General features: G+C 32.8%; 2 protein-coding genes across 2 annotated transcripts in view; one reads left to right on the top strand and one right to left on the bottom strand.

The window, feature by feature from the left end:
- Nucleotides 1-2,819, bottom strand: part of LOC142340111 (uncharacterized) — a 42,416-nt gene extending 39,597 nt beyond the window's left edge. Inside the window, exon 1 of the mRNA XM_075390546.1 lies at nt 2,520-2,819. Coding sequence (XP_075246661.1) covers nt 2,520-2,699 — 180 coding nt within the window. The 5' untranslated portion in view covers nt 2,700-2,819. The remainder of the gene's footprint in view (nt 1-2,519) is intronic.
- Nucleotides 1-19,748, top strand: part of LOC142340423 (uncharacterized) — a 464,952-nt gene that overhangs the window by 229,716 nt on the left and 215,488 nt on the right. The window lies entirely within an intron of this gene.

Genomic DNA, 19,748 nt, shown 5'->3' with positions numbered 1-19,748 from the left:
TACAGTTATTGATTCAAAAAGGGTTGTACAATTAAGTAGATTCATTGTGTTTAGTGAGCAGTTGACCGAGGACAAAGCTGACCGAGGACAAAATATGAAAAACATAGCTGGCAGATTGCCAGAATATAGCCGCAATAGACTCGTAGATCGGCAGTCTAAAAAAACAGTAAAAAAGACAGACCAAAAAAATTCGTCTTTTCATTGAAGGCTGATCTGTTATATTTTGATTAAAAATCTGTAAAGTTATTGCTGCCTCTATTAGCTGATCTCAAATAACCTTCATTTAGAGTGACACACACCCATTTGACCTTATCTCTTTGAATTAAAGTAAATAAAAGTCAATTTCAAAGTGAGGAAGTCATTTTTGAGAGTGAGGTAAGTCAAGTATGACCAAAAATTTAATCACGCGCATGAACAAAAGAACTCGCTCCACTAAGAGCAAAAAATGACGTCAAACATGCAATTCAGTTGAAATTGCATGAACGAATGAACAAAAAGTGGCTGTGACGTCATATGGTCGTAACAAAAATCATGACGACGAAATAAAAAACATAGCCGGAAGAATTCCGGAAGCGACTCGAAGCGTCACTTTCACTAACAAAACCGTAATTGAAGCGGCAGCCACTAGATTTTGTATTAAACCATTAACTCATTACCTCTCTATGTCTGCTCTAAAAATTGGTGATTTCAAAAATTTAAATAAACCACTGTCACCAAGAGATACAAAATGCAAAAATTCAAAATTATTGAAAACGTTTGATAACGTTAAAAAATCCGAAATAATTCAGATGGTCACAAAACAGAGCAGCTGAAAAAGCTGACGAGGTAATCAATTGCCCTTAAATAATTCATGGTTCTATTCTGAAAAAGATCGCGAAAGCAAACGGCAGATAATAATCTTAGAAACTAAGTTAAATCTTTTCAAAAAAGAAAGCTCAAATTTAAGAATCAGAAAACACTTATAATTACACTTCTAACCACTGCAATTAAGACAAAAACAACACACACTTGTTCTTTGTTGTACATATGCCAGACAACATAGTTTCATACTAATTAAAAAATTCAATTGATCATAGAAAAGACACAAGCAGCAGAAAACATTCAAAGCCAAAAAATCGTTCGAGTTAACACCAAGGCCGGAAAAAAGTTGCAGTCACAAGTAATAAGTAGAAATTTTGGAAAAGGCTTGTTAGTAAACTCGCAGTACTGCCTTATGCTGAATGAAATCAAATGCAAACAAAATAAATGACGAAAATCTATGAAAAAGATGAAATCATTCATTTTTAACAACTCAAAAAAATCAATACAACGAAATTAAATGTATGTGCCAGGACAAAGCTAGAATGATACTCACTAGAATGTGAGGAATATGGCCACAATGTAAGGAACAACGTAACTAAAACTCATCCTTATTTTTGAAAGATTAAAATCAATTTGAAAAAAATTCAAAAAAACGAATACTTTTTATTGTTGAGCATTCAAGACATAAAGATAATTAGTTATCCGATACATAGATCTTTACTCCTGAAGAGAACAAAAAAATAAGAAACAGCAGAAATCATAAATACGAAACATTGAAACATTTTGCAAAAAAAAAATGAGCAAAAAACTTTTAAGACTGAATTTATGAAAAAGTTCAAACTGTTTTTCAAAAACTAAGCACCAAAAAATGATTGAATTTTTATTGAAACGAAATTAAAGTACCTCATATTGCACAAAAAAAACTATTTCTAGCAATTACAACCAAAATAGAAACGAAAAACTGACGAAAATCGGAAAAAAACTACCAAAATCGGATCAGCATATGTACAATTTTTTGAAACAAAATTACATCGAGGTAAGAAAGAGGCGTTGAGTATATGAATTATCAAAAAGAAGTTGACATATTAACTGATTTTTGACAAAAAGACGGCTAAAAGATCCAAAAATGAAGAAATTAATAGAAAAAAGTCAAAAATTAACAAAAAAAAATCGAAAAAAATGTGCCAATTTCCAACTTCAAACGAATTTTCAGGCTCTGAAAACACTGTGGCATCAATTTACGAGGTTGACATTTCAATTTAGTATCGAATAAAAATTATTTCTACACGAAACGAAATTAAAAGCAAAAAAATTGGGCCATTTAGACGAAAAAACGGCTAAAAACGGTTATCTGTATGTGCCATTCAGTCAAAAATTACTTTTCAAAGTCAAAAAGTCATTCACAAAACGCAGCGCATGATCAAAAATTCTCTCTCGCTTAGCGAAAATCTGTTCACCAAGACAGCTTTTCTCACTTTCGCTTTTAGGTCAAAATGCGGCGTGAACAAATCTACTTCCTGTAAAAAAAAAAAGACCGAGAGAAAACCAATACTCCTCTTCGAGTCGTAAAAAAAACCAAGAGAAGGCCAATAATAGCCCCAGCTATCGCTGTGCGGCTATTAATTATAACTGCTATTCAGAAAAAAGCTTATCGTTTATATATCTAAATAGGTTAAATTTTATAACTACAAGAAAGAATGCTGCTGATGGAGGCTCACCTTGGGCTGTCTTGCGAAAAAAGCAATATTTCTGACGACATCGATACTCGTTGGAGACGATGGTTTAGAACTCCTCGCAGATGAAGACCAAAGAAGCAACAATCGGCCATGAGTGTGTTTGCTGTGTCCACTACGCAGACAATGGCAGCACTGTCGAGCATAATTTGAGAAGAGTATCATATTTCTCCTATTTACATCAGACAAAAGCACTCGAAGAACCGATTGTCATTCAGGCTCCGCTATCAGAACAGGCTAACTCAATTGCTCATTACATCTAAAGAATACAGCTTCCGGAAACAAACTATTTAGTCTGTTCTTCGGAATTGATATCAATTTATTTCCTTAGCTCTCAACTTTAAAACCGATGTTGTATTAGTTGTAGTTTGGGGCTTAAACAGTCAATAACAACATTCAATAGATAACCACAATTAATATAAAATCAAATCGAGAATCTCCATATATCCAACTTACATAATCTCGAATTGAGATGTGGCAGCTAAGAGGAAATGCAGAATAAACAAAACATCGCCTCGGATGCTAGTGGTCCTACTTGAATATTTGCACATCCGTAAAGGAACTTCCAAAAAAAAACATGCAACTCTATTTAGGTGCTTCAGCTCCTCTGAAAGATAGCAACTAATATACTCACCTTTGATTCGTAAAGAAGTGACGCGAATAATGGCGCTCGGCTGCTATGTTGATAAGTATAAATCAATTAAAGTTAAATATATCACAAAAAATAGTCTTCGTAATGTAGCTTTGCTGTTCGCACATCATGTTTCGACACTTCAGATTCACAATTTTTTTAAAATATGATTGAAAGACTGTAAGCTTATTAATCTAACAAAAACTTGCGAAATAAATTAAATTCTCGTTAAATAAGGTACAAAATTTGACGACTTATCAGAAAAAGTATAACCGGCACTAAACTTTAATTCAGAACGAAAATTACCAGCAGCCTAAGAAATTTAAAATTTTCTCTTAAAAACTCACAATCCTCAAATTAATGGTTCTGCGAAAAAAATATTAAGCATAAAAGCTCGCGGACCTACATCTACTATTGCTGAGATATTCAAACAATTGATTTTATTAATGATAATAGTTCCGACCCACTTTAGTGGGGGGGAGGAACTATATACTCAAATGGGTTTTTTGTTCAGTCAATTTTGGCTGATCGATATAATCATCTTAGAGAGTTGTGAGTGGTATCATTAGAAAGCCAGTCCAGCATAGAATATGGTACTAAACATTTTCCGCATTTTTGACAAAATTTTCGTTAATGTTGCTAAATTATGTTAAAACTGTTAACAGTAATGTTACTGGGTTTATCTTTAAAGATAGAAGAGTGTTGCTGAATTGTTCGACTCCAGTTTTTTGGCTGAAATTTATGCTAAATTTTTATGCAAAATTCATCAAAAATGGGACCAAATATGCTTTTTTGGCCCCTTTTCTTCAAGTTTGCTGGAAGAGTACAACTTTAAACTGCAATCATATTAGTCGTAGGCTCAAAAAGAGAGCTGATTGTACTCCTGCTGGCTTTAAGAGTCTTCTGGAAATCTTTGCCAGTTTTTTGCAAACTTAAACTCCATAATTATACGAACCGCATTTATTTTTTGATGAACTGGAAAATTTTGTTTAAAATTTATCCATTTCTCAACCATTTGAACAATTCAGTGTTTTCTTATACGCACAGCAGATTCTAGGCTGATCTTTATCTCATCATGGATCCCTACGTACTTTTTAGATTTTAATGGGGGCGCGGCCATTTTTTTTTTTTCAAAACACTTCCACATTTAATGTTTTTTATGTAAAGTACTGACAAGAAATTTAAATCGCGGCTCCATTAATAACAGATACTATACACAAAAAACGAGGTCCAACCAGATCATATTATGCTTTCGGAGTTAAGCTTACGGTTTTCATGCCCGACAAATTTTTTTCGTAAAAATTTTATGAACTTCTCGAGTTTCGCTTTCATTTGTTATACTTTTTGTAGTCCAATCACTTGATCCCCCAATCAAAGATCCTGTTAGCTTTTTAGGACGTATAAGTGAATCTAGAAAATGCTTTCAGTTGTTACCTAATGTCTCTATGAATTTGAACATAATTGTTTTAAGACAATGTCAGTGAGTATTTTGAACTTTGCCACTATTTCATCTTATTTCCCTCAACTTCTGGCGCAGTCTCAGTAAAAACAAGCGGAAACTAATTTTCTGTGAGTTCTAATTAAATGTCTGTGACGGTTTCATATTAGACTAATGGTTTCTTGGTTTTGATACCACGGGTTTTTAAATTATTTTTATTTTTGAGCATAATTGCATATTTTATTAGTTCATTCTGTTTCCTTGTCTAATTATCACATTATTGACTAATCCAATTGAAGGAAAGCATAGTAGGAAAAATTTACAACATTAAAAAAGGCGTATCTTAATATGTTAATTGTTTTTGTTGAACACTATGCTTTTTGGGCTGAGACAGTTCTTCGGAAAAATTTAGTGATTTTTTTTTATTTTGCCTATGTTTCCCTTTTTTTGTTGTTTTACATATAACTGATTATTATACGTCTCAATTACTTCCCAAGGACGTATAACTGAACCTAGTTGAAGATTTCAGTTTATACGAGTTAGTGTTTATGATTTTCAAATTAAAAAAATATCATCTGTCTCCTTTTTGCTTTCATTTTTGTCACCACGTAATTCGAATACTCAACTACTTTGGTTGATTCAGACATTATTTTCTCGCTTGGTTATATATTCTGATTAACTGCTTTGAGCATTTAGTTTCATAAATAAATCAGTTCAATAAATTTTTGAGATTTCTATAAAGTTCGATTTTAATGGTTTCTTTTTGGTGTCAAGTCTATGTAGTCCTTTTATAGGAAAAACTTTAAAAGGAAGTTAATGTTAAGATGAGGCGCAAGTAATGATTTACAGTATTTGCATGTAACATCCTATAATTATAGTGCCTTGAACACTGCTGGTTCGTAAAAATGAAGTTTTGGCTTCTGCCTGTAATTTCTGTTATTTTGTGGTGTCGTGACTTGGTCTCATTAACACGCCCAATTGGCTTTTTGCGGCGTTGTAACATAACTCCTCTCCTTTTGTTCAAATCTTTTTTGAAGCTTTTTATGACTTTCAAAAATATTTGTTTTCAAAAAAATTTGATTTTTTGAGCTTCATTTTATAGGTCGTTTTTCGGTCCATTTGTAGCTCAGTCTCTGCTAACACAGGTCACAACCAGTGAGCTACAATTTAATCCCTATAACGGTTTTAGCTTCAAATATTTGTTTCTCTGCTTTGTTACTACTGTTACTACGCGATTTCATAAAATGTTTGAGATTTTTTATGTATTTGTACATTTTATATTATTTTTGTTTTCCTTTTAATTTATAACACTAATGGTATGCCCCATTGGCTTTGAAATTTTGCGTAATTGAACATTGGATAATGAAAGGTGCAATTGATTCTTATGGAAATATAAACGAACATTTTAATGATTTCAGACAATATCTAATGACATTAATAACTGAAATTAATTGTTTAAAAAAGAAATGTAATTTTGAACTTCAAACCTCTTTGCTCTTTTTGTCGCTTTGTTACCCAGTCGCATAGAGGACAGATCCCATATCTTTTCCAATGAAGTACAGGTTAATTTGTTTTTGTTTTTCTTATGTTTTATCTGATGCGAGTTTGATTTTGATGATTTCGAGTTTAGGTCGTAATAAATGTTTGTTGTCTGATTTTAATTATTCTCGTTTCTAGTAGTCTATCAACAACAAGTTTCTTCGGCCCCCCAGCGTGACATTATTGTATACCATTGATGGTTTATTGAACGATATGTGTTTTCGAAAGTTTTCTATCTTAGTATTTGGTAGCCAATTAAGTCAAGAATGTGGATGAGCGGGGTCGGAACATTACGAGCGGACGCACATTACCGAGCCTCCTTGTTGTTCCGACCCCACTTGTGGGGGGAGGAACTATATACTCAAATGGGTTTTTTGTTCAGTCAATTTTGGCCGATCGAAACATTCATCGTAGAGAAATGTTAGTGGTATCATTGAATAGCTCGTCCAGCGTAGAAATCGAAATTAAAAAGATTTTTTGAATTTCGTAATTTTCGAGGAGTTATCGAGGTTTAAAGTTTTGTGTGAACACGGGATATTTGCATAAAAAATATTAATTCAAAATAATAATTCAGGCTACAATATGCAAATATTTTTTGTGTACTAATAAACGAAAGACGATGAAAAGGCTAGTTCTGGTCTGATAACGAAGTTTACTATAAAAAAAATTCGAATTCAATTCAAATGCAGTTATTTTAAGAAAACTTTTCCTATCTTTTTTCTAGTCACTGTGAGACTCATCACTTTTCATATCGAGGTTCAGTTAATGACAAAAGTCATTTACAGTCAAAGGATGCCCAATGATTTAAAAATTCGTTTTCAAGGAATCGCTCAAGTGTTTTTTTTTTTGCTTCGACTCCGAGTTTTCGTAATTTTAATTGAAATTTTGACTTTCATTCTTAGGTTTTAAAAATTTTTGTAGTCCTATGGCATAGACCCATTGACTAAAATTGCAGTAGGTTTTGTAATGAGCATTAAGTGAACCTATCTAGTGCTTTATATGGACAACTAATGGCTGTTAAGACTGAAATAAAATTTTCGGATTTTTTTTCAATATTAACCAATCATAAACTTATCTTCCTGATTTGTAAGTCAGTCTCAGTAATTACAGTATCCCCTTCCATATTAATGCAACCGAAATTAATCTGGTTAGCAGTATTATCTTCTAACTATTGATCATTTGACTCCAATGCCAGAAGATTTCACAAAATTTTCAAAATTTTGGATGTTTTCGTATTATTGGTTCTTTTTGAAATCTTATCACACTATATTAAAATTGCTAGCTCCAACTGGCTAAGAAAAAATGTTCATTGGATCATAGATAAAATTTTCAGAGAGAAAAGTATGGTTGAATTGACACTTTCCTCTCGCACTTTTCTGATTTTTTGGTTTTCGCCTATATATATTGTTGTTTTCATGGTCATAAGACTTATTGGGATGTTTTATTGAACAAGTATGCTTGACAAAGATCTTTGTCCTCCTATTGAGGCGTAACTGAGCGTATTTATTGACATCCGTTGAAAGCTATTGAATTTAATGGCTGTCAAAATTTTAAAAACAATTTTTCGAAAATTTTTTTGAACATTAACCAATCGTAAACTTATTTTCGTGAACTCTAAGTCAGTCTCAGAAATGTCACGTCTCTTTTCCTTTCTAATTCAGCCAAAATTTGTCTAGTTAGCAGTTTTAACTTCTAACTATTGGTTATATGACTTCCATGCACGAGTTTTCATAATTTTGTTTAATTTTTGTATGTTTTTTTTTGTAATCCTGGTTCCTTTTGAAATCTTATCACATTATCTTAATATTGATAGCTCCCGTTGTTTTAATGAAGACATTCATTGCATCATAGATAAGTTTTCAGAGAAAAGCTCATGGTGTAAATGGCTTCGACAATTTCTTCTCACACTTTTCCACTGAATTTTTTGGATTTTGACTGTATTAGTTGTTGTTTTCCAAGTCAGTGATTTGTTGTAATGTCTTATTGATGATTTTCGGATAAAAACATCGTTTTCGCCCCCATCGAGGCATAATTTAGCGTATTTATTGGCTTCCGTTGAAATCTATTGAATTTAATTCGTTGATACTACGGGTTTTCTCAAAAATTCCCTGGTTTTAATGTATTTGTTCGTATTTGTTGATTTTTTTGAAGTCATATTGTTAAAAAAGAAGGATCTCATTGCTGTTAAACAATTAATTGAATTTGGAAAATTTTTTACTGAAACTTTCAGTTTTGTAATGGTTTTCAATCGACACTTTTCTCGCGCAATTTTTTTTATTTTGCTGTTTTTGCCTGGTTTTTTATTCTTTATGAGTTATCGAGGTTTAAAGTTTTGTGTGAACACGGGATATTTGCATAAAAAATATTAATTGAAAACATTATTTCAGGCTACAATATGCAAATATTTTTTGTGTACTAATAAACGAAAGACGATGAAAAGGCTAGTTCTGGTCTGATAACGAAGTTTACTATAAAAAAAATTCGAATTCAATTCAAGTGCAGTTATTTTCAGAAAACTTTTCCTATCTTTTTTTAGTCACTAAGAGACTAATCACTTTTCATATCGAGGTTCAGTTAATGACAAAAGTCATTTACAGTTAAAGGATGCCCAATGATTTAAAAATTCGTTTTCAAGGAATCGCTCAAGTGTTTTTTTTTGCTTCGACTCCGAGTTTTCGTAATTTTAATTGAAATTTTGACTTTCAATCTTAGGTTTTAAAAAATTTTTGTAGTCCTATGGCATAGACCTATTGACTTAAATTGCAGTAGGTTTTGTAATGAGCATTAAGTGAACCTATCTAGTGCTTTATATGGACAACTAATGGCTGTTAAGACTGAAATAAAATTTTCGGAATTTTTTTCAATATTAACCAATCATAAACTTATCTTCCTGATTTGTAAGTCAGTCTCAGTAATTACAGTATCCCCTTCCATATTAATGCAACCGAAATTAATCTGGTTAGCAGTATTATCTTCTAACTATTGATCATTTGACTCCAATGCCAGAAGATTTCACAAAATTTTCAAAATTTTGGATGTTTTCGTATTATTGGTTCTTTTTGAAATCTTATCACACTATATTAAAATTGCTAGCTCCAACTGGCTAAGAAAAAATGTTCATTGGATCATAGATAAAATTTTCAGAGAGAAAAGTATGGTTGAATTGACACTTTCCTCTCGCACTTTTCTGATTTTTTGGTTTTCGCCTATATATATTGTTGTTTTCATGGTCATAAGACTTATTGGGATGTTTTATTGAACAAGTATGCTTGACAAAGATCTTTGTCCTCCTATTGAGGCGTAACTGAGCGTATTTATTGACATCCGTTGAAAGCTATTGAATTTAATGGCTGTCAAAATTTTAAAAACAATTTTTCGAAAATTTTTTTGAACATTAACCAATCGTAAACTTATTTTCGTGAACTCTAAGTCAGTCTCAGAAATGTCACGTCTCTTTTCCTTTCTAATTCAGCCAAAATTTGTCTAGTTAGCAGTTTTAACTTCTAACTATTGGTTATATGACTTCCATGCACGAGTTTTCATAATTTTGTTTAATTTTTGTATGTTTTTTTTTGTAATCCTGGTTCCTTTTGAAATCTTATCACATTATCTTAATATTGATAGCTCCCGTTGTTTTAAAGAAGACATTCATTGCATCATAGATAAGTTTTCAGAGAAAAGCTCATGGTGTAAATGGCTTCGACAATTTCTTCTCACACTTTTCCACTGAATTTTTTGGATTGTGACTGTATTAGTTGTTGTTTTCCAAGTCAGTGATTTGTTGTAATGTCTTATTGATGATTTTCGGATAAAAAACACCGTTTTCGCCCCATCGAGGCATAATTTAGCGTATTTATTGGCTTCCGTTGAAATCTATTGAATTTAATTCGTTGATACTACGGGTTTTCTCAAAAATTCCCTGGTTTTAATGTATTTGTTCGTATTTGTTGATTTTTTCGTTTTTGTTCGTATTTGTTCGTTTTTGTTGATTAAAGTCATATTGTTAAAAAAGAATGATCTCATTGCTGTTAAACAATTAATTGAATTTGGAAAATTTTTTACTGAAACTTTCAGTTTTGTAATGGTTTTCAATCGACACTTTTCTCGCGCATTTTTTTTATTTTGCTGTTTTTGCCTGGTTTTTTATTCTTTATGGAGCCGTAAAATGCTATCTATCTCATAAGATTGTAATTAACCATTGAATGAATTGTGTTACTCCAAGCAGTCAGTTTATAGCGAATAGTCAAAGTTCTTGATATTATACTTTTTCGAATATTTTTCAATTTTTTTTAGTTTTTGTTGTTCTTTTCGTCAACTTGTAATTTATTCTCATCATCGAGAAGTCCCATATGACTCCTTGTATGTTCAAAATTAACATATTTATTGGTATTGTGACGTAACTTTTGTTTTGTTTGTAGGACAATATGCGTTTTTATGAGAAGTTATGCGAGTGGCGTATTTGTTTCTTTTTCTCTTCCTTTAGCACAATCGCGTAATAATAGATCCCAATCATTTTCAAAAAAGGACCCAAATGAACTTATTTTTTTCAGTATAATTTAAGCTGAATTAGTATAAATGAAAACTGAAATAAAAATACATATTATTCAGATGATAGCTAATGATTTTAATGGCTTCAAAACCTTGTGTTTTCGCAAATAGTTTGTAATTTTGAGTTTTTCTGTATCTTTAGTCCGTTTAGTCCGCATGGCTTAGTCTAACCAAAGACAGGTCCCATTGCTTTCATGATGACTTTTACTGGCTTTGCCCAAATTATTTTATTATAAGCTAATGATTCTTAAGACTTGAAATTATTTGGTTTAAAAAATGTCGATCGATTTTTGAATTTTGCATCATTATTTCTTCTCTTTGTCGGCTTGTTACCTAGTCTCATTTTGGAAAGTTTTCATCTGCTTTATAGTTAGGAAATAGTAACTTTCTATAGTTAAAGTTTTATCTGATTGCATTTTGACGTTGTTACTGGGTGATTTTAAGTTTAGATATTGAGTTTTTGCCTTGAAATTTTTGTTTTTGCTTATTTTGTTGTTTGTTTTTTTTCTCCTGGTCTTTTTAATGGCAGAATCCGTGAGTGATGCAATGGGGCATGGTATTATGTAATTCACTAAGTAGCTAGGTTTTGTAACGATTTTTTTATTTCAAACATCTGTTTTTTTATCTCTTCATTTGGTTGACAATTAAGTCAAAAATGTAGATGAACTCGGGTCGGAACATCATGTGCGAACGCACATTAACGCGCCTCCTTGTTTTATTTGCTTTTATACAATGATTGAACTTTGAGATAGGTTTATCAATCTAACATACACGTGCGCTGTAACTCTGAAAAAACAAATTCTCTCTGAACTTCAGTTAGTTGTTTTTAATAGCCATGATTGTTTAATTTCAATATCGCTTCTAAATCTCCAATAACTGACCAATCTCCAGGTTACAAATCAATATTCTTCAATTAATTTGATTTGTAACACAAGAAAGAACAAAACTTTGAAAGAACAAAAGTCGAATAACCTGACCCATTGTGATGTCAATATAAAACAATGATCAACTATTTGTTGCTCTAAAGAAGTCGTAACTTTTCCGAATAAAAGAAAAAAGTATGCTTCACACAATCTTACTTGTTGTATTTGAAAATTGTGACGTGACGCTCTGGATAAAAATTGCGTCCAGTATAACAATTTTTGGTAAAACGCAGCGTCCACTGCTAAAACAGCGAAGTAATAAAAAGACAAAAGATTTCAACTACTTTTTTGAGACCAGTTTTAATCATCAAACCTCGCTGTCTCTTTAGAAGACAAGTTCTTCAAAACAATCTTTACCTTCAGGGAACAAAGTTTAAATCAACCTTCTATTTACTTAATTAAATTGAACGCCTGAGCCTATAAAATTAAAACTGTATAACTTTAAGTAGGCTCGTTAACCTGCACTGCCACATAATGTTGTTCCGAACCCGCATAACCTTATTCGTGGCTTCACTATCTACCGTGCAAAATATACAGAAAATGGTTAAATTTTGATAGATTCTTAGAAAGGACACATTTGCATATAAAATATCAAATATCATTTAAAATCAGCGCAATAAAACTTCTTCATTTCACAAGCGTGAGCATTTGTACAAAACCACAGACATGAAATCAACTCTGATAGAATTTTGTCAACTGGAAGAAAACTATTTTATATAGTAAACAATTATTTTACCAAACCGTTTTCAAACTGAAATTCAAACATCAGTCTTTAAAGTAACAATTTCATTATTATCAAGCTTCGGTGGTATCTATTTAATTTCGATTAGATTTTATGTTCTCAATTCATATTTATAGGTGAGCGCAAGTAAAAAAAATCACATCTGCACTCACTTATAAATCTTATTTGGGAATGCAACTTCCACAGAATACTTTGGCGATGAAATCTGAAAAACTAATCACAACCTTAAAAAAATATGGAAAAAAGTTGGAAAACAGGACAAGTAAAACAAACGTTTTGGCGAAATCCAAATGCTTCCAAAAATAATGGCTTTCAGTTTAAAAACATTTTCCAATTGTTGTTAGAAGACAGCTAACATCAGTTAACAATTCTACTGAGCGAGAAAAAGACGACTAACCCCAATGCAAGTGAATAACGGCAAATATCAGAAGGTCAACAAAACGGTTAAATAAAAAATAAATAACCTTTTGCTCACTTAAGTTAGCTAAAATTTGGATTCACTTAATAACCTAACTACCGCTATGTTAGAAGGCTGATTACACTTGTTACTATAGAGATCAATAAGCAAGTCACAAAAAAAATTATTGGCAAGGCAACAAGCTTACTATTAATATATACAGAAGTAAAAAACTTGAAAAACTAAAACTCTTTAACACATGTGTTTCAATAGGAACCAGCTAGGATTTCTTGTTAATAGGATTAATTGGAAAATTGACAAAAACCATTTGTTAAGAGCAACATTTTATCAAAAAACTTAAAATTTTTGAAACAAAGTTTAAAAGCCATTAGCTATGAAATGGATACATTCAAAAATTTTACTGATATCTCCCGAGAAAACTAATCGGTCTCATGAACCAAAAAGATCTAAGTCATAAAAGAAACCTGAGTAGGGAAAAGAAATAGTATCTTTTTTACGATTAGCTACCAAATGGAAACAAAATATAATCGCATATGCCTCATTAATTACCTATGAAGACTATAAATAACAGGATTAATGTACAAGACAACAACAAGCACAAGAAAATTGATTAGAATACAATACTTCAGTTATATCTATTGAACAAACAGTGTCGCAAACAAAAAACCTATAAGCTATGAACTATATTATCTAAAACCAATTAAAAAACTCGAGTAAATTACAAGAATTTAATATCATGTAATTCGTTCAATACTTTAGCACTAAAAAACAACAATAGCCGAAACTAACCAAATTTAACTATTTTTTCGAAGCAATCATCTTTACAAACTCTTAATTAATAACTTGATACAGTTCGTTTAGACCTTGTTAGAACTTCAAGAAGACCTGTCAGTAATGAGACTCGGTAGCAATACAACAAAAAACCCAGAAACTGGCATAATTCACAAAATTTGAATAAAAACGCATTGTGTCAAAGGAAAAATTCATTAGTTTTCACCTACTAACTCCAACAGCATCACCTATGTAGTATTACACCACGTTCATCGACTATACAATAACTTGCCGAAAAGTTGCAACAAAGTTAAAAATTCATTGAAGCACGTAAAAGTTTTAACACAAAATGATCTTTTACAAAAGTAAAAATACTCAGCAGATTGCGGGAAAATAGCCGCAATTGATTTCCATAACCCCGATTGCGATTGAGAGAACAGAAAATGAAAAAAAAAACTGATTGACATAAAGGTTTTTAAAGAGCGAACTATTTTAAATTCATTTTCTTGTTAGACATTCTCCTGTTACTTAATGAGAGGATAAATGGGCTATTATCAATACCAATACGCTTTAGAGATGGTAATTAAGACTTACAAGAACAAACTTCCAGTAGCGGGCATCTAAAATTGGTCTTTACTTGTTCATCCCGTTTCTATTCTTGATTTCGTTTTTATGACACCGTTCAATTTAGATTGCCTTCCTCAGCAACTGCTCTTTAAAAGCACTATGAGCAGAATGAGCGTAAAACAAAACTAGCCTAGAGAAGTCAAAAGATTTTACGCAAAATGTCGAAAAAGCGGCGATATGAGGTAGAGAGAAACAAACTTCTGCCGACAAAGTAAAAAATAATAGGAGCGCAATAATGACCTGTTGAGAAGAGGAAGGCGGCTAATGAACACAATGAAGGCTTTAATAACCACTTGATCATCAATTCAAAGCTGCTTAGACCCGACAATATTGAACAGAGCCGGTAAGTTAACGGAAAACAGCCGTCGGTAACCCCCTTGAGGTAAATCGGGATTGAAAGGGAAAAGGAAAAAAATTCAGGCTTTTTAATTATCAAAAAGTGTTCTAATTTAGCGCGCAGCTTAAATTAGACTACCCCACTATACTCAAAACAGCTTCCGAACAAGACTTTTTAGCTTAATACTAATGCCACAAAGTTTGATAACCTAACGCAGTATAACTTCACGATGTCTATTTTTCATTGGATTTTCCAATGACCGCATACACTAATTTCGCTATTTTATTTGTAAGATTCAATTGTCAAAAGTATTTCAATGTTAAGTCTTAGTGCCTGGACTTAACGGCGTTTTCTTTCAATTTTGGTCTTTAACCATGTTTACCTAATTACGTAAAACCATGTTTACCTCAACCATGTTTACCAAATTACGTAAAACAATGAGTGAAAGAAATTAAAATCAAATCAGTAGAACCAAACTTTGAGCTGAGTCAGAAGTCCAGCGTGAAAATCCTGACTTGTGTAAAGCAAAAAACGTGATCGAAATTCAAACATATTTAATATTTAGGATAAACACTGAATTACAATCGAAGAAATAAACAAGCTAAAAACCTGAGCCACCCCCCAAGAAAAAACCTGTGTAAGTCAGCATATACCATATAAACAAGAAACTAAACAAAAAAGTATAAAATCAGAAAACATTTTTGAAGCTTTTATTTTAAAAAAAAAGGTTGATTAAGTCATTGAAAGTGTTAATCTAAAAAAATCGTTTACGCTACAAGCATTCAGACAATAAACGCCAAAACTGCAGAACATAACCAATAACGTCGGGCGAATTGCTCTCAAACGACCGGCGAGCGGTTAGCTTCGGTGTAGTACTCAGCTGGGGCTTAGAAACGCTTGCATTGAGGTGAGGGGGGAGGGGTCCACCCATGGGTGGTGAGGGTTAAGCGACTATAGAGTTGGGAGGGCTGGAAGAGAGGGGGGTCGCATCCACCAGGGAGATGAGCGAGGACTGGGGGTGTGTTGGGGGCGAGTGGGTGCGTGATTGAATGGGGGGAGGTGACTGGAGGGTCAAATTTTCGAGATTAAGAACCGCCCTTTGCACCTTAAATTGTCTCCTTAAAACATTTTTGGTGAATCGCATTCTGAGACACTGGTAAGGCCCTAAAAGAACTTAATGCCCTCCGAGCGTTACCTGTTTATCCTGTTTTTGAGGACGAAAAATCAAACGGGTCAGACCAAAAATCGGTCAAGCAGAAAATCGCATAAGACCACAGGACAAACATAATTGAAGGAATAAAAGAATTGTCGGATAAAGGAAGAACACATACAAAGTTCATTAGAGAGCAATTAAAAACATAGCCGGCAGATTGCCGGAATAGCTGCGAACGAAAAACTTGCGTGTCGTATAATAGAGATAGAAACAGAAGCAGATACAAGTTGAAAAAGTTATCGCCGCCGCTCAAAAATCTATCCACCAAAAACTGATAGAGCTTTAAAATTCATTCCCAGAAGACTTTTTAATAGGGACTTTCATTACACCTGAGTTCCTTTGACCTTGAACTATTCAAACTGAAAATAAAACTTCAAAGTGTAAAATTAATTTAATTGAGTGAGTGAGGTAAATCACTTATGATCAAAATCCAATCTCGCAAATGACCTAAAATTTTTTGCTAGAGTGAGTAAAAAAAATGACGTCAAGAGCGGAATTGCCGTTAGCGAGAGGAAGAAGTCTTTCAGAAATTTTAACTTTTCCAGCTTTGCTGTGTGAACAAATGTAAAACGAAAAAAGTAATAAACAAACCATTGCTAAAACTCTTAAGGCATTTACACTGAAGGCCAAAAAGTTCAAGCACAAACCTTGAAGAGCTTTATTCGCAAATAAAAACAGCAAAAATCGAGAAATATGAAAAAGATTTTAAAAAACTTAAAGAAAGTGGCTTAATTTCAGTATTTAAAAAAATCGGAACCATCTTATTTCTCCGGAATCTGTCCAGGCAGACTTTAAAAAGCTTCATTGGCCCCTAGCGACCGAAAAACATAGCAAATGACTAAAATTACACAAAGTTTTAAAACAATTGGAAACTTTAATTGAATTTTGCTAAAATATTTGATAATAAGTTCTTCGGAACCATTTCATTGCCTCCAGAGGCTATCAGTCAACTCAATTTCCAGCCTTAAAAAGTTGCATTAGCTCATAAAGATCGATTAACTAAGAACATGACAAATTTTCAGAAACATTGAAAAAATTTCAAACTTTATCAAACATTGCAAAAATTGGCGATATTAAGAAGTTGAACACCATTCTATTGCCCGTAGCAACTATGCAGTAACTTACTAGCAAACCTTATAGGAGGTTACTTGACCACTGAGACAAGAATAAGCAAACAAGGGACAAAAAACTTAAAATTGAAAATTCTAACAAAAAATTGCTAAAAATCGTGATGATAAAAAGTTGAAAACAACCACATTGCAACGGAAAACTATGCGAAAAACTTATTATCAGACCCTAGAGGAGGTTTTCTGGCCTTTTCAGTCGGAAAAATAACTTCAGAAATAAAAAGTTTTTTTTTCAGAAAGTTGCTATAATTAGACATACAAATATTAAAAACAGTTCCATTACAAATAAAAACTAAGCAGCAACATATTTTCATACCCTCAAGGAGGCTTGCTTTATGGCCGCTGAGGCTGGACGAATTCAAAAGAGAAAAAAATTCAAAAAAATGAAAACTGCTAAATTTAGTTATCATTTTTATTGATTATGTTTGCAATACCCAAACATATCGCTCGTAAAATGGCCATAGCAAGTTATTATATCTTGACAAAAAACTTTTATAAACTTTGACAAACGTCAAGTCAAGACTAATCAAACAAAAAACTAGAAAACGACCAAACGTGAAAAATTGCACCATTTTGGGCTCAAAAACTCAAATAAGCTATGAACCTTGAATTAACGCATTCCCATCAGCTGCACCACTCTAAGCACTTGCAAGACTACTAAAGCTAACTTAGTGCCTCTAATGAAACTTAAAGCCCGCTGCGCCTTACCTGTTTATCACGTATTGAAAGATCCAAGTCATTGAAAACTGTGTGAAACACCTTACAAAAAAGAGCATCAATACAATCCAATTCCAGGATTGTAAAAACAGGAGCATCTCAAAATAACTCCAATTAGGTTCGCAGATATGATCAAAACATAGCCGGCAGATTGCCGGAAAAAAGCCGCCGTTGACGCGCTTGATAAACATCGGGATTGAAACAGGAAAAGAAAAAGAAGAAATTGATCGAATTTTTTTCTGTTTTTTTTTTCAGTGTCAAGTGTTCTAATTTGGCGTGCAATTTCAGTTGCATTCTAAAACTATGCCGAATTCAGTTTCTAAACTGAAAGCTAATAGGCTTAATAACAATGTCAGCTAGCAAACATTAGAATAAACTTTGATAACCTTATACCCATTGACCTAATGACCGGGCTTTATCGGTTTAACCAGTCTCCTCTGATTTTGATCTTTTGACTTTGACAGTATTCACCACATTTCACAATTCTATACGTGAAAGAATTTAAAATCCATTCAGTTGAAACAGTGAGTGAATTAAGTCAGAAGTCATACGCGAAAATCGTGACTTACGTAAAACCAAAAACGCGATCAAATGTAAAGCAGGACTGAATTAATTGCAAGAATATTTATTGCGAGCGCCAAAATAGCGTGACCTCTCGTCAAACAATAGTCAACCTTTTTAGACCCATTCAGTAGTTATGCAAGCACGTCATTAATGTTTTCATATAAATTACCACACGGTTGTTATCGCTATCGAGCTCAAACTCCGAGAAGCCGAGTTGTTGAATAGCCGAGTTGTTGAAACACAGCCGACAGATTGCCGGAAAATAGCCGCCGTTGACGCGCCTGATAAACATCGGGATTGAAACAGAAACAGAAAAAAAGAGAAAAAATTGACCGAATTTTTTTCTTTTTTTTGCAGTGTCAAAGTGTTCTAATTTGGCGTGCAATTTCAGTTGGATTCTAAAACTATGCCTTATTCAGCTTCTAAACTGAAAGCTAATAAGCTTAATACTAATGTCAGCTAGCAAACATTATAATAAACTTCGATAACCTAATACTCAATGACTTAATCACCGGGCTCTATCGGTTTAACCAGTCTCATTTGATTTCGATCTTTTGACTTCGACAGCATTCACCATAATTCGTAATTCTAAACGTGAAAGATTTTAGAATCCATTCAGTTGAAACAGTGAGGGAAGTAAGTCAGAAGTCAAACGCGAAAATCGTGACTTATGTGAAACCAAAGACGTGATCAAATGTAAAGCGAATTAAAAACACATAGCAGGACAAGTCCTGAAATACAGTTCAAAGAATAAAATGAAAAACTTAGAATTACTCCGCCTGACCAGCAGTTCAATCAAACAATGCCAGCTAATACACGAACAAAATCATCTCAAAATATTGAGAAAAAAACAATCAAACTAAACAAAAACATACGCATTGCTAAAACTCTTGAAGCTTTTACCTCAAAGGCAAAAATTGATTCCTTTAAATATACCTATTTCAAAAAAATTTTCAGAACCAATTTTTGTCTCTGAAATCGGTCCACTATTATATCTGCAAGACCTGTTTATCATTGTACATTTTTTATCAGACCAAGGAATAGGTTTTCTGGCCCTTGAGGCTTGGATTCTAAAACTATATTTAAATTCAGCTTCCAAACTGAAAGCTAATAAGCCTAATGCCAATTTCATCCAGCGAACACTCTAACGAACTTCGATAACCTAATTCTCAATGACTTAATGACAGAGATTTATCGGTTTATCCCGTCTCTTGATTTTGATCTTTAGACTTTGACCGTGTTCACCACATTCCGTTATTGAAAGCGTAACAGAATTGAAAAATCCATTCAGTTGAAACAGTGAGTGAAGTAAGTCAGGAGTCAAACGTAAAAGTTGTGACTTATGTAAAACGACAAACGTGATCAAAAGATAAAGCGAATTTAAAGAAAAGAATGCGCCTAAATAATAGCCCTTCAGAGGCTGACGGCGGCTATTAATGAGAGACGAAGAAAAAGGACCAATGATTGGAGAAGGCATGGGTATTTGAAATGCTCCAAACTCTGCAAATAAGTGGCGTATTATTCATTGAATAAAAAAATTTAAAATTCGAACCTTCAGACCAAGAACTGTTTCTTATGAGAAAGCAGAAATGGAACATAAAAGCAATAACGTAACAGAA

The sequence above is a fragment of the Convolutriloba macropyga genome, chromosome 5 (genome assembly GCF_964194025.1).
Source record: "Convolutriloba macropyga chromosome 5, txConMacr16.3, whole genome shotgun sequence".
Taxonomy (NCBI): Eukaryota; Metazoa; Xenacoelomorpha; order Acoela; family Convolutidae; genus Convolutriloba; species Convolutriloba macropyga.
Note: the sequence above shows the minus strand (reverse complement) of the source record. Positions and strands in the feature narration are given on the sequence as shown.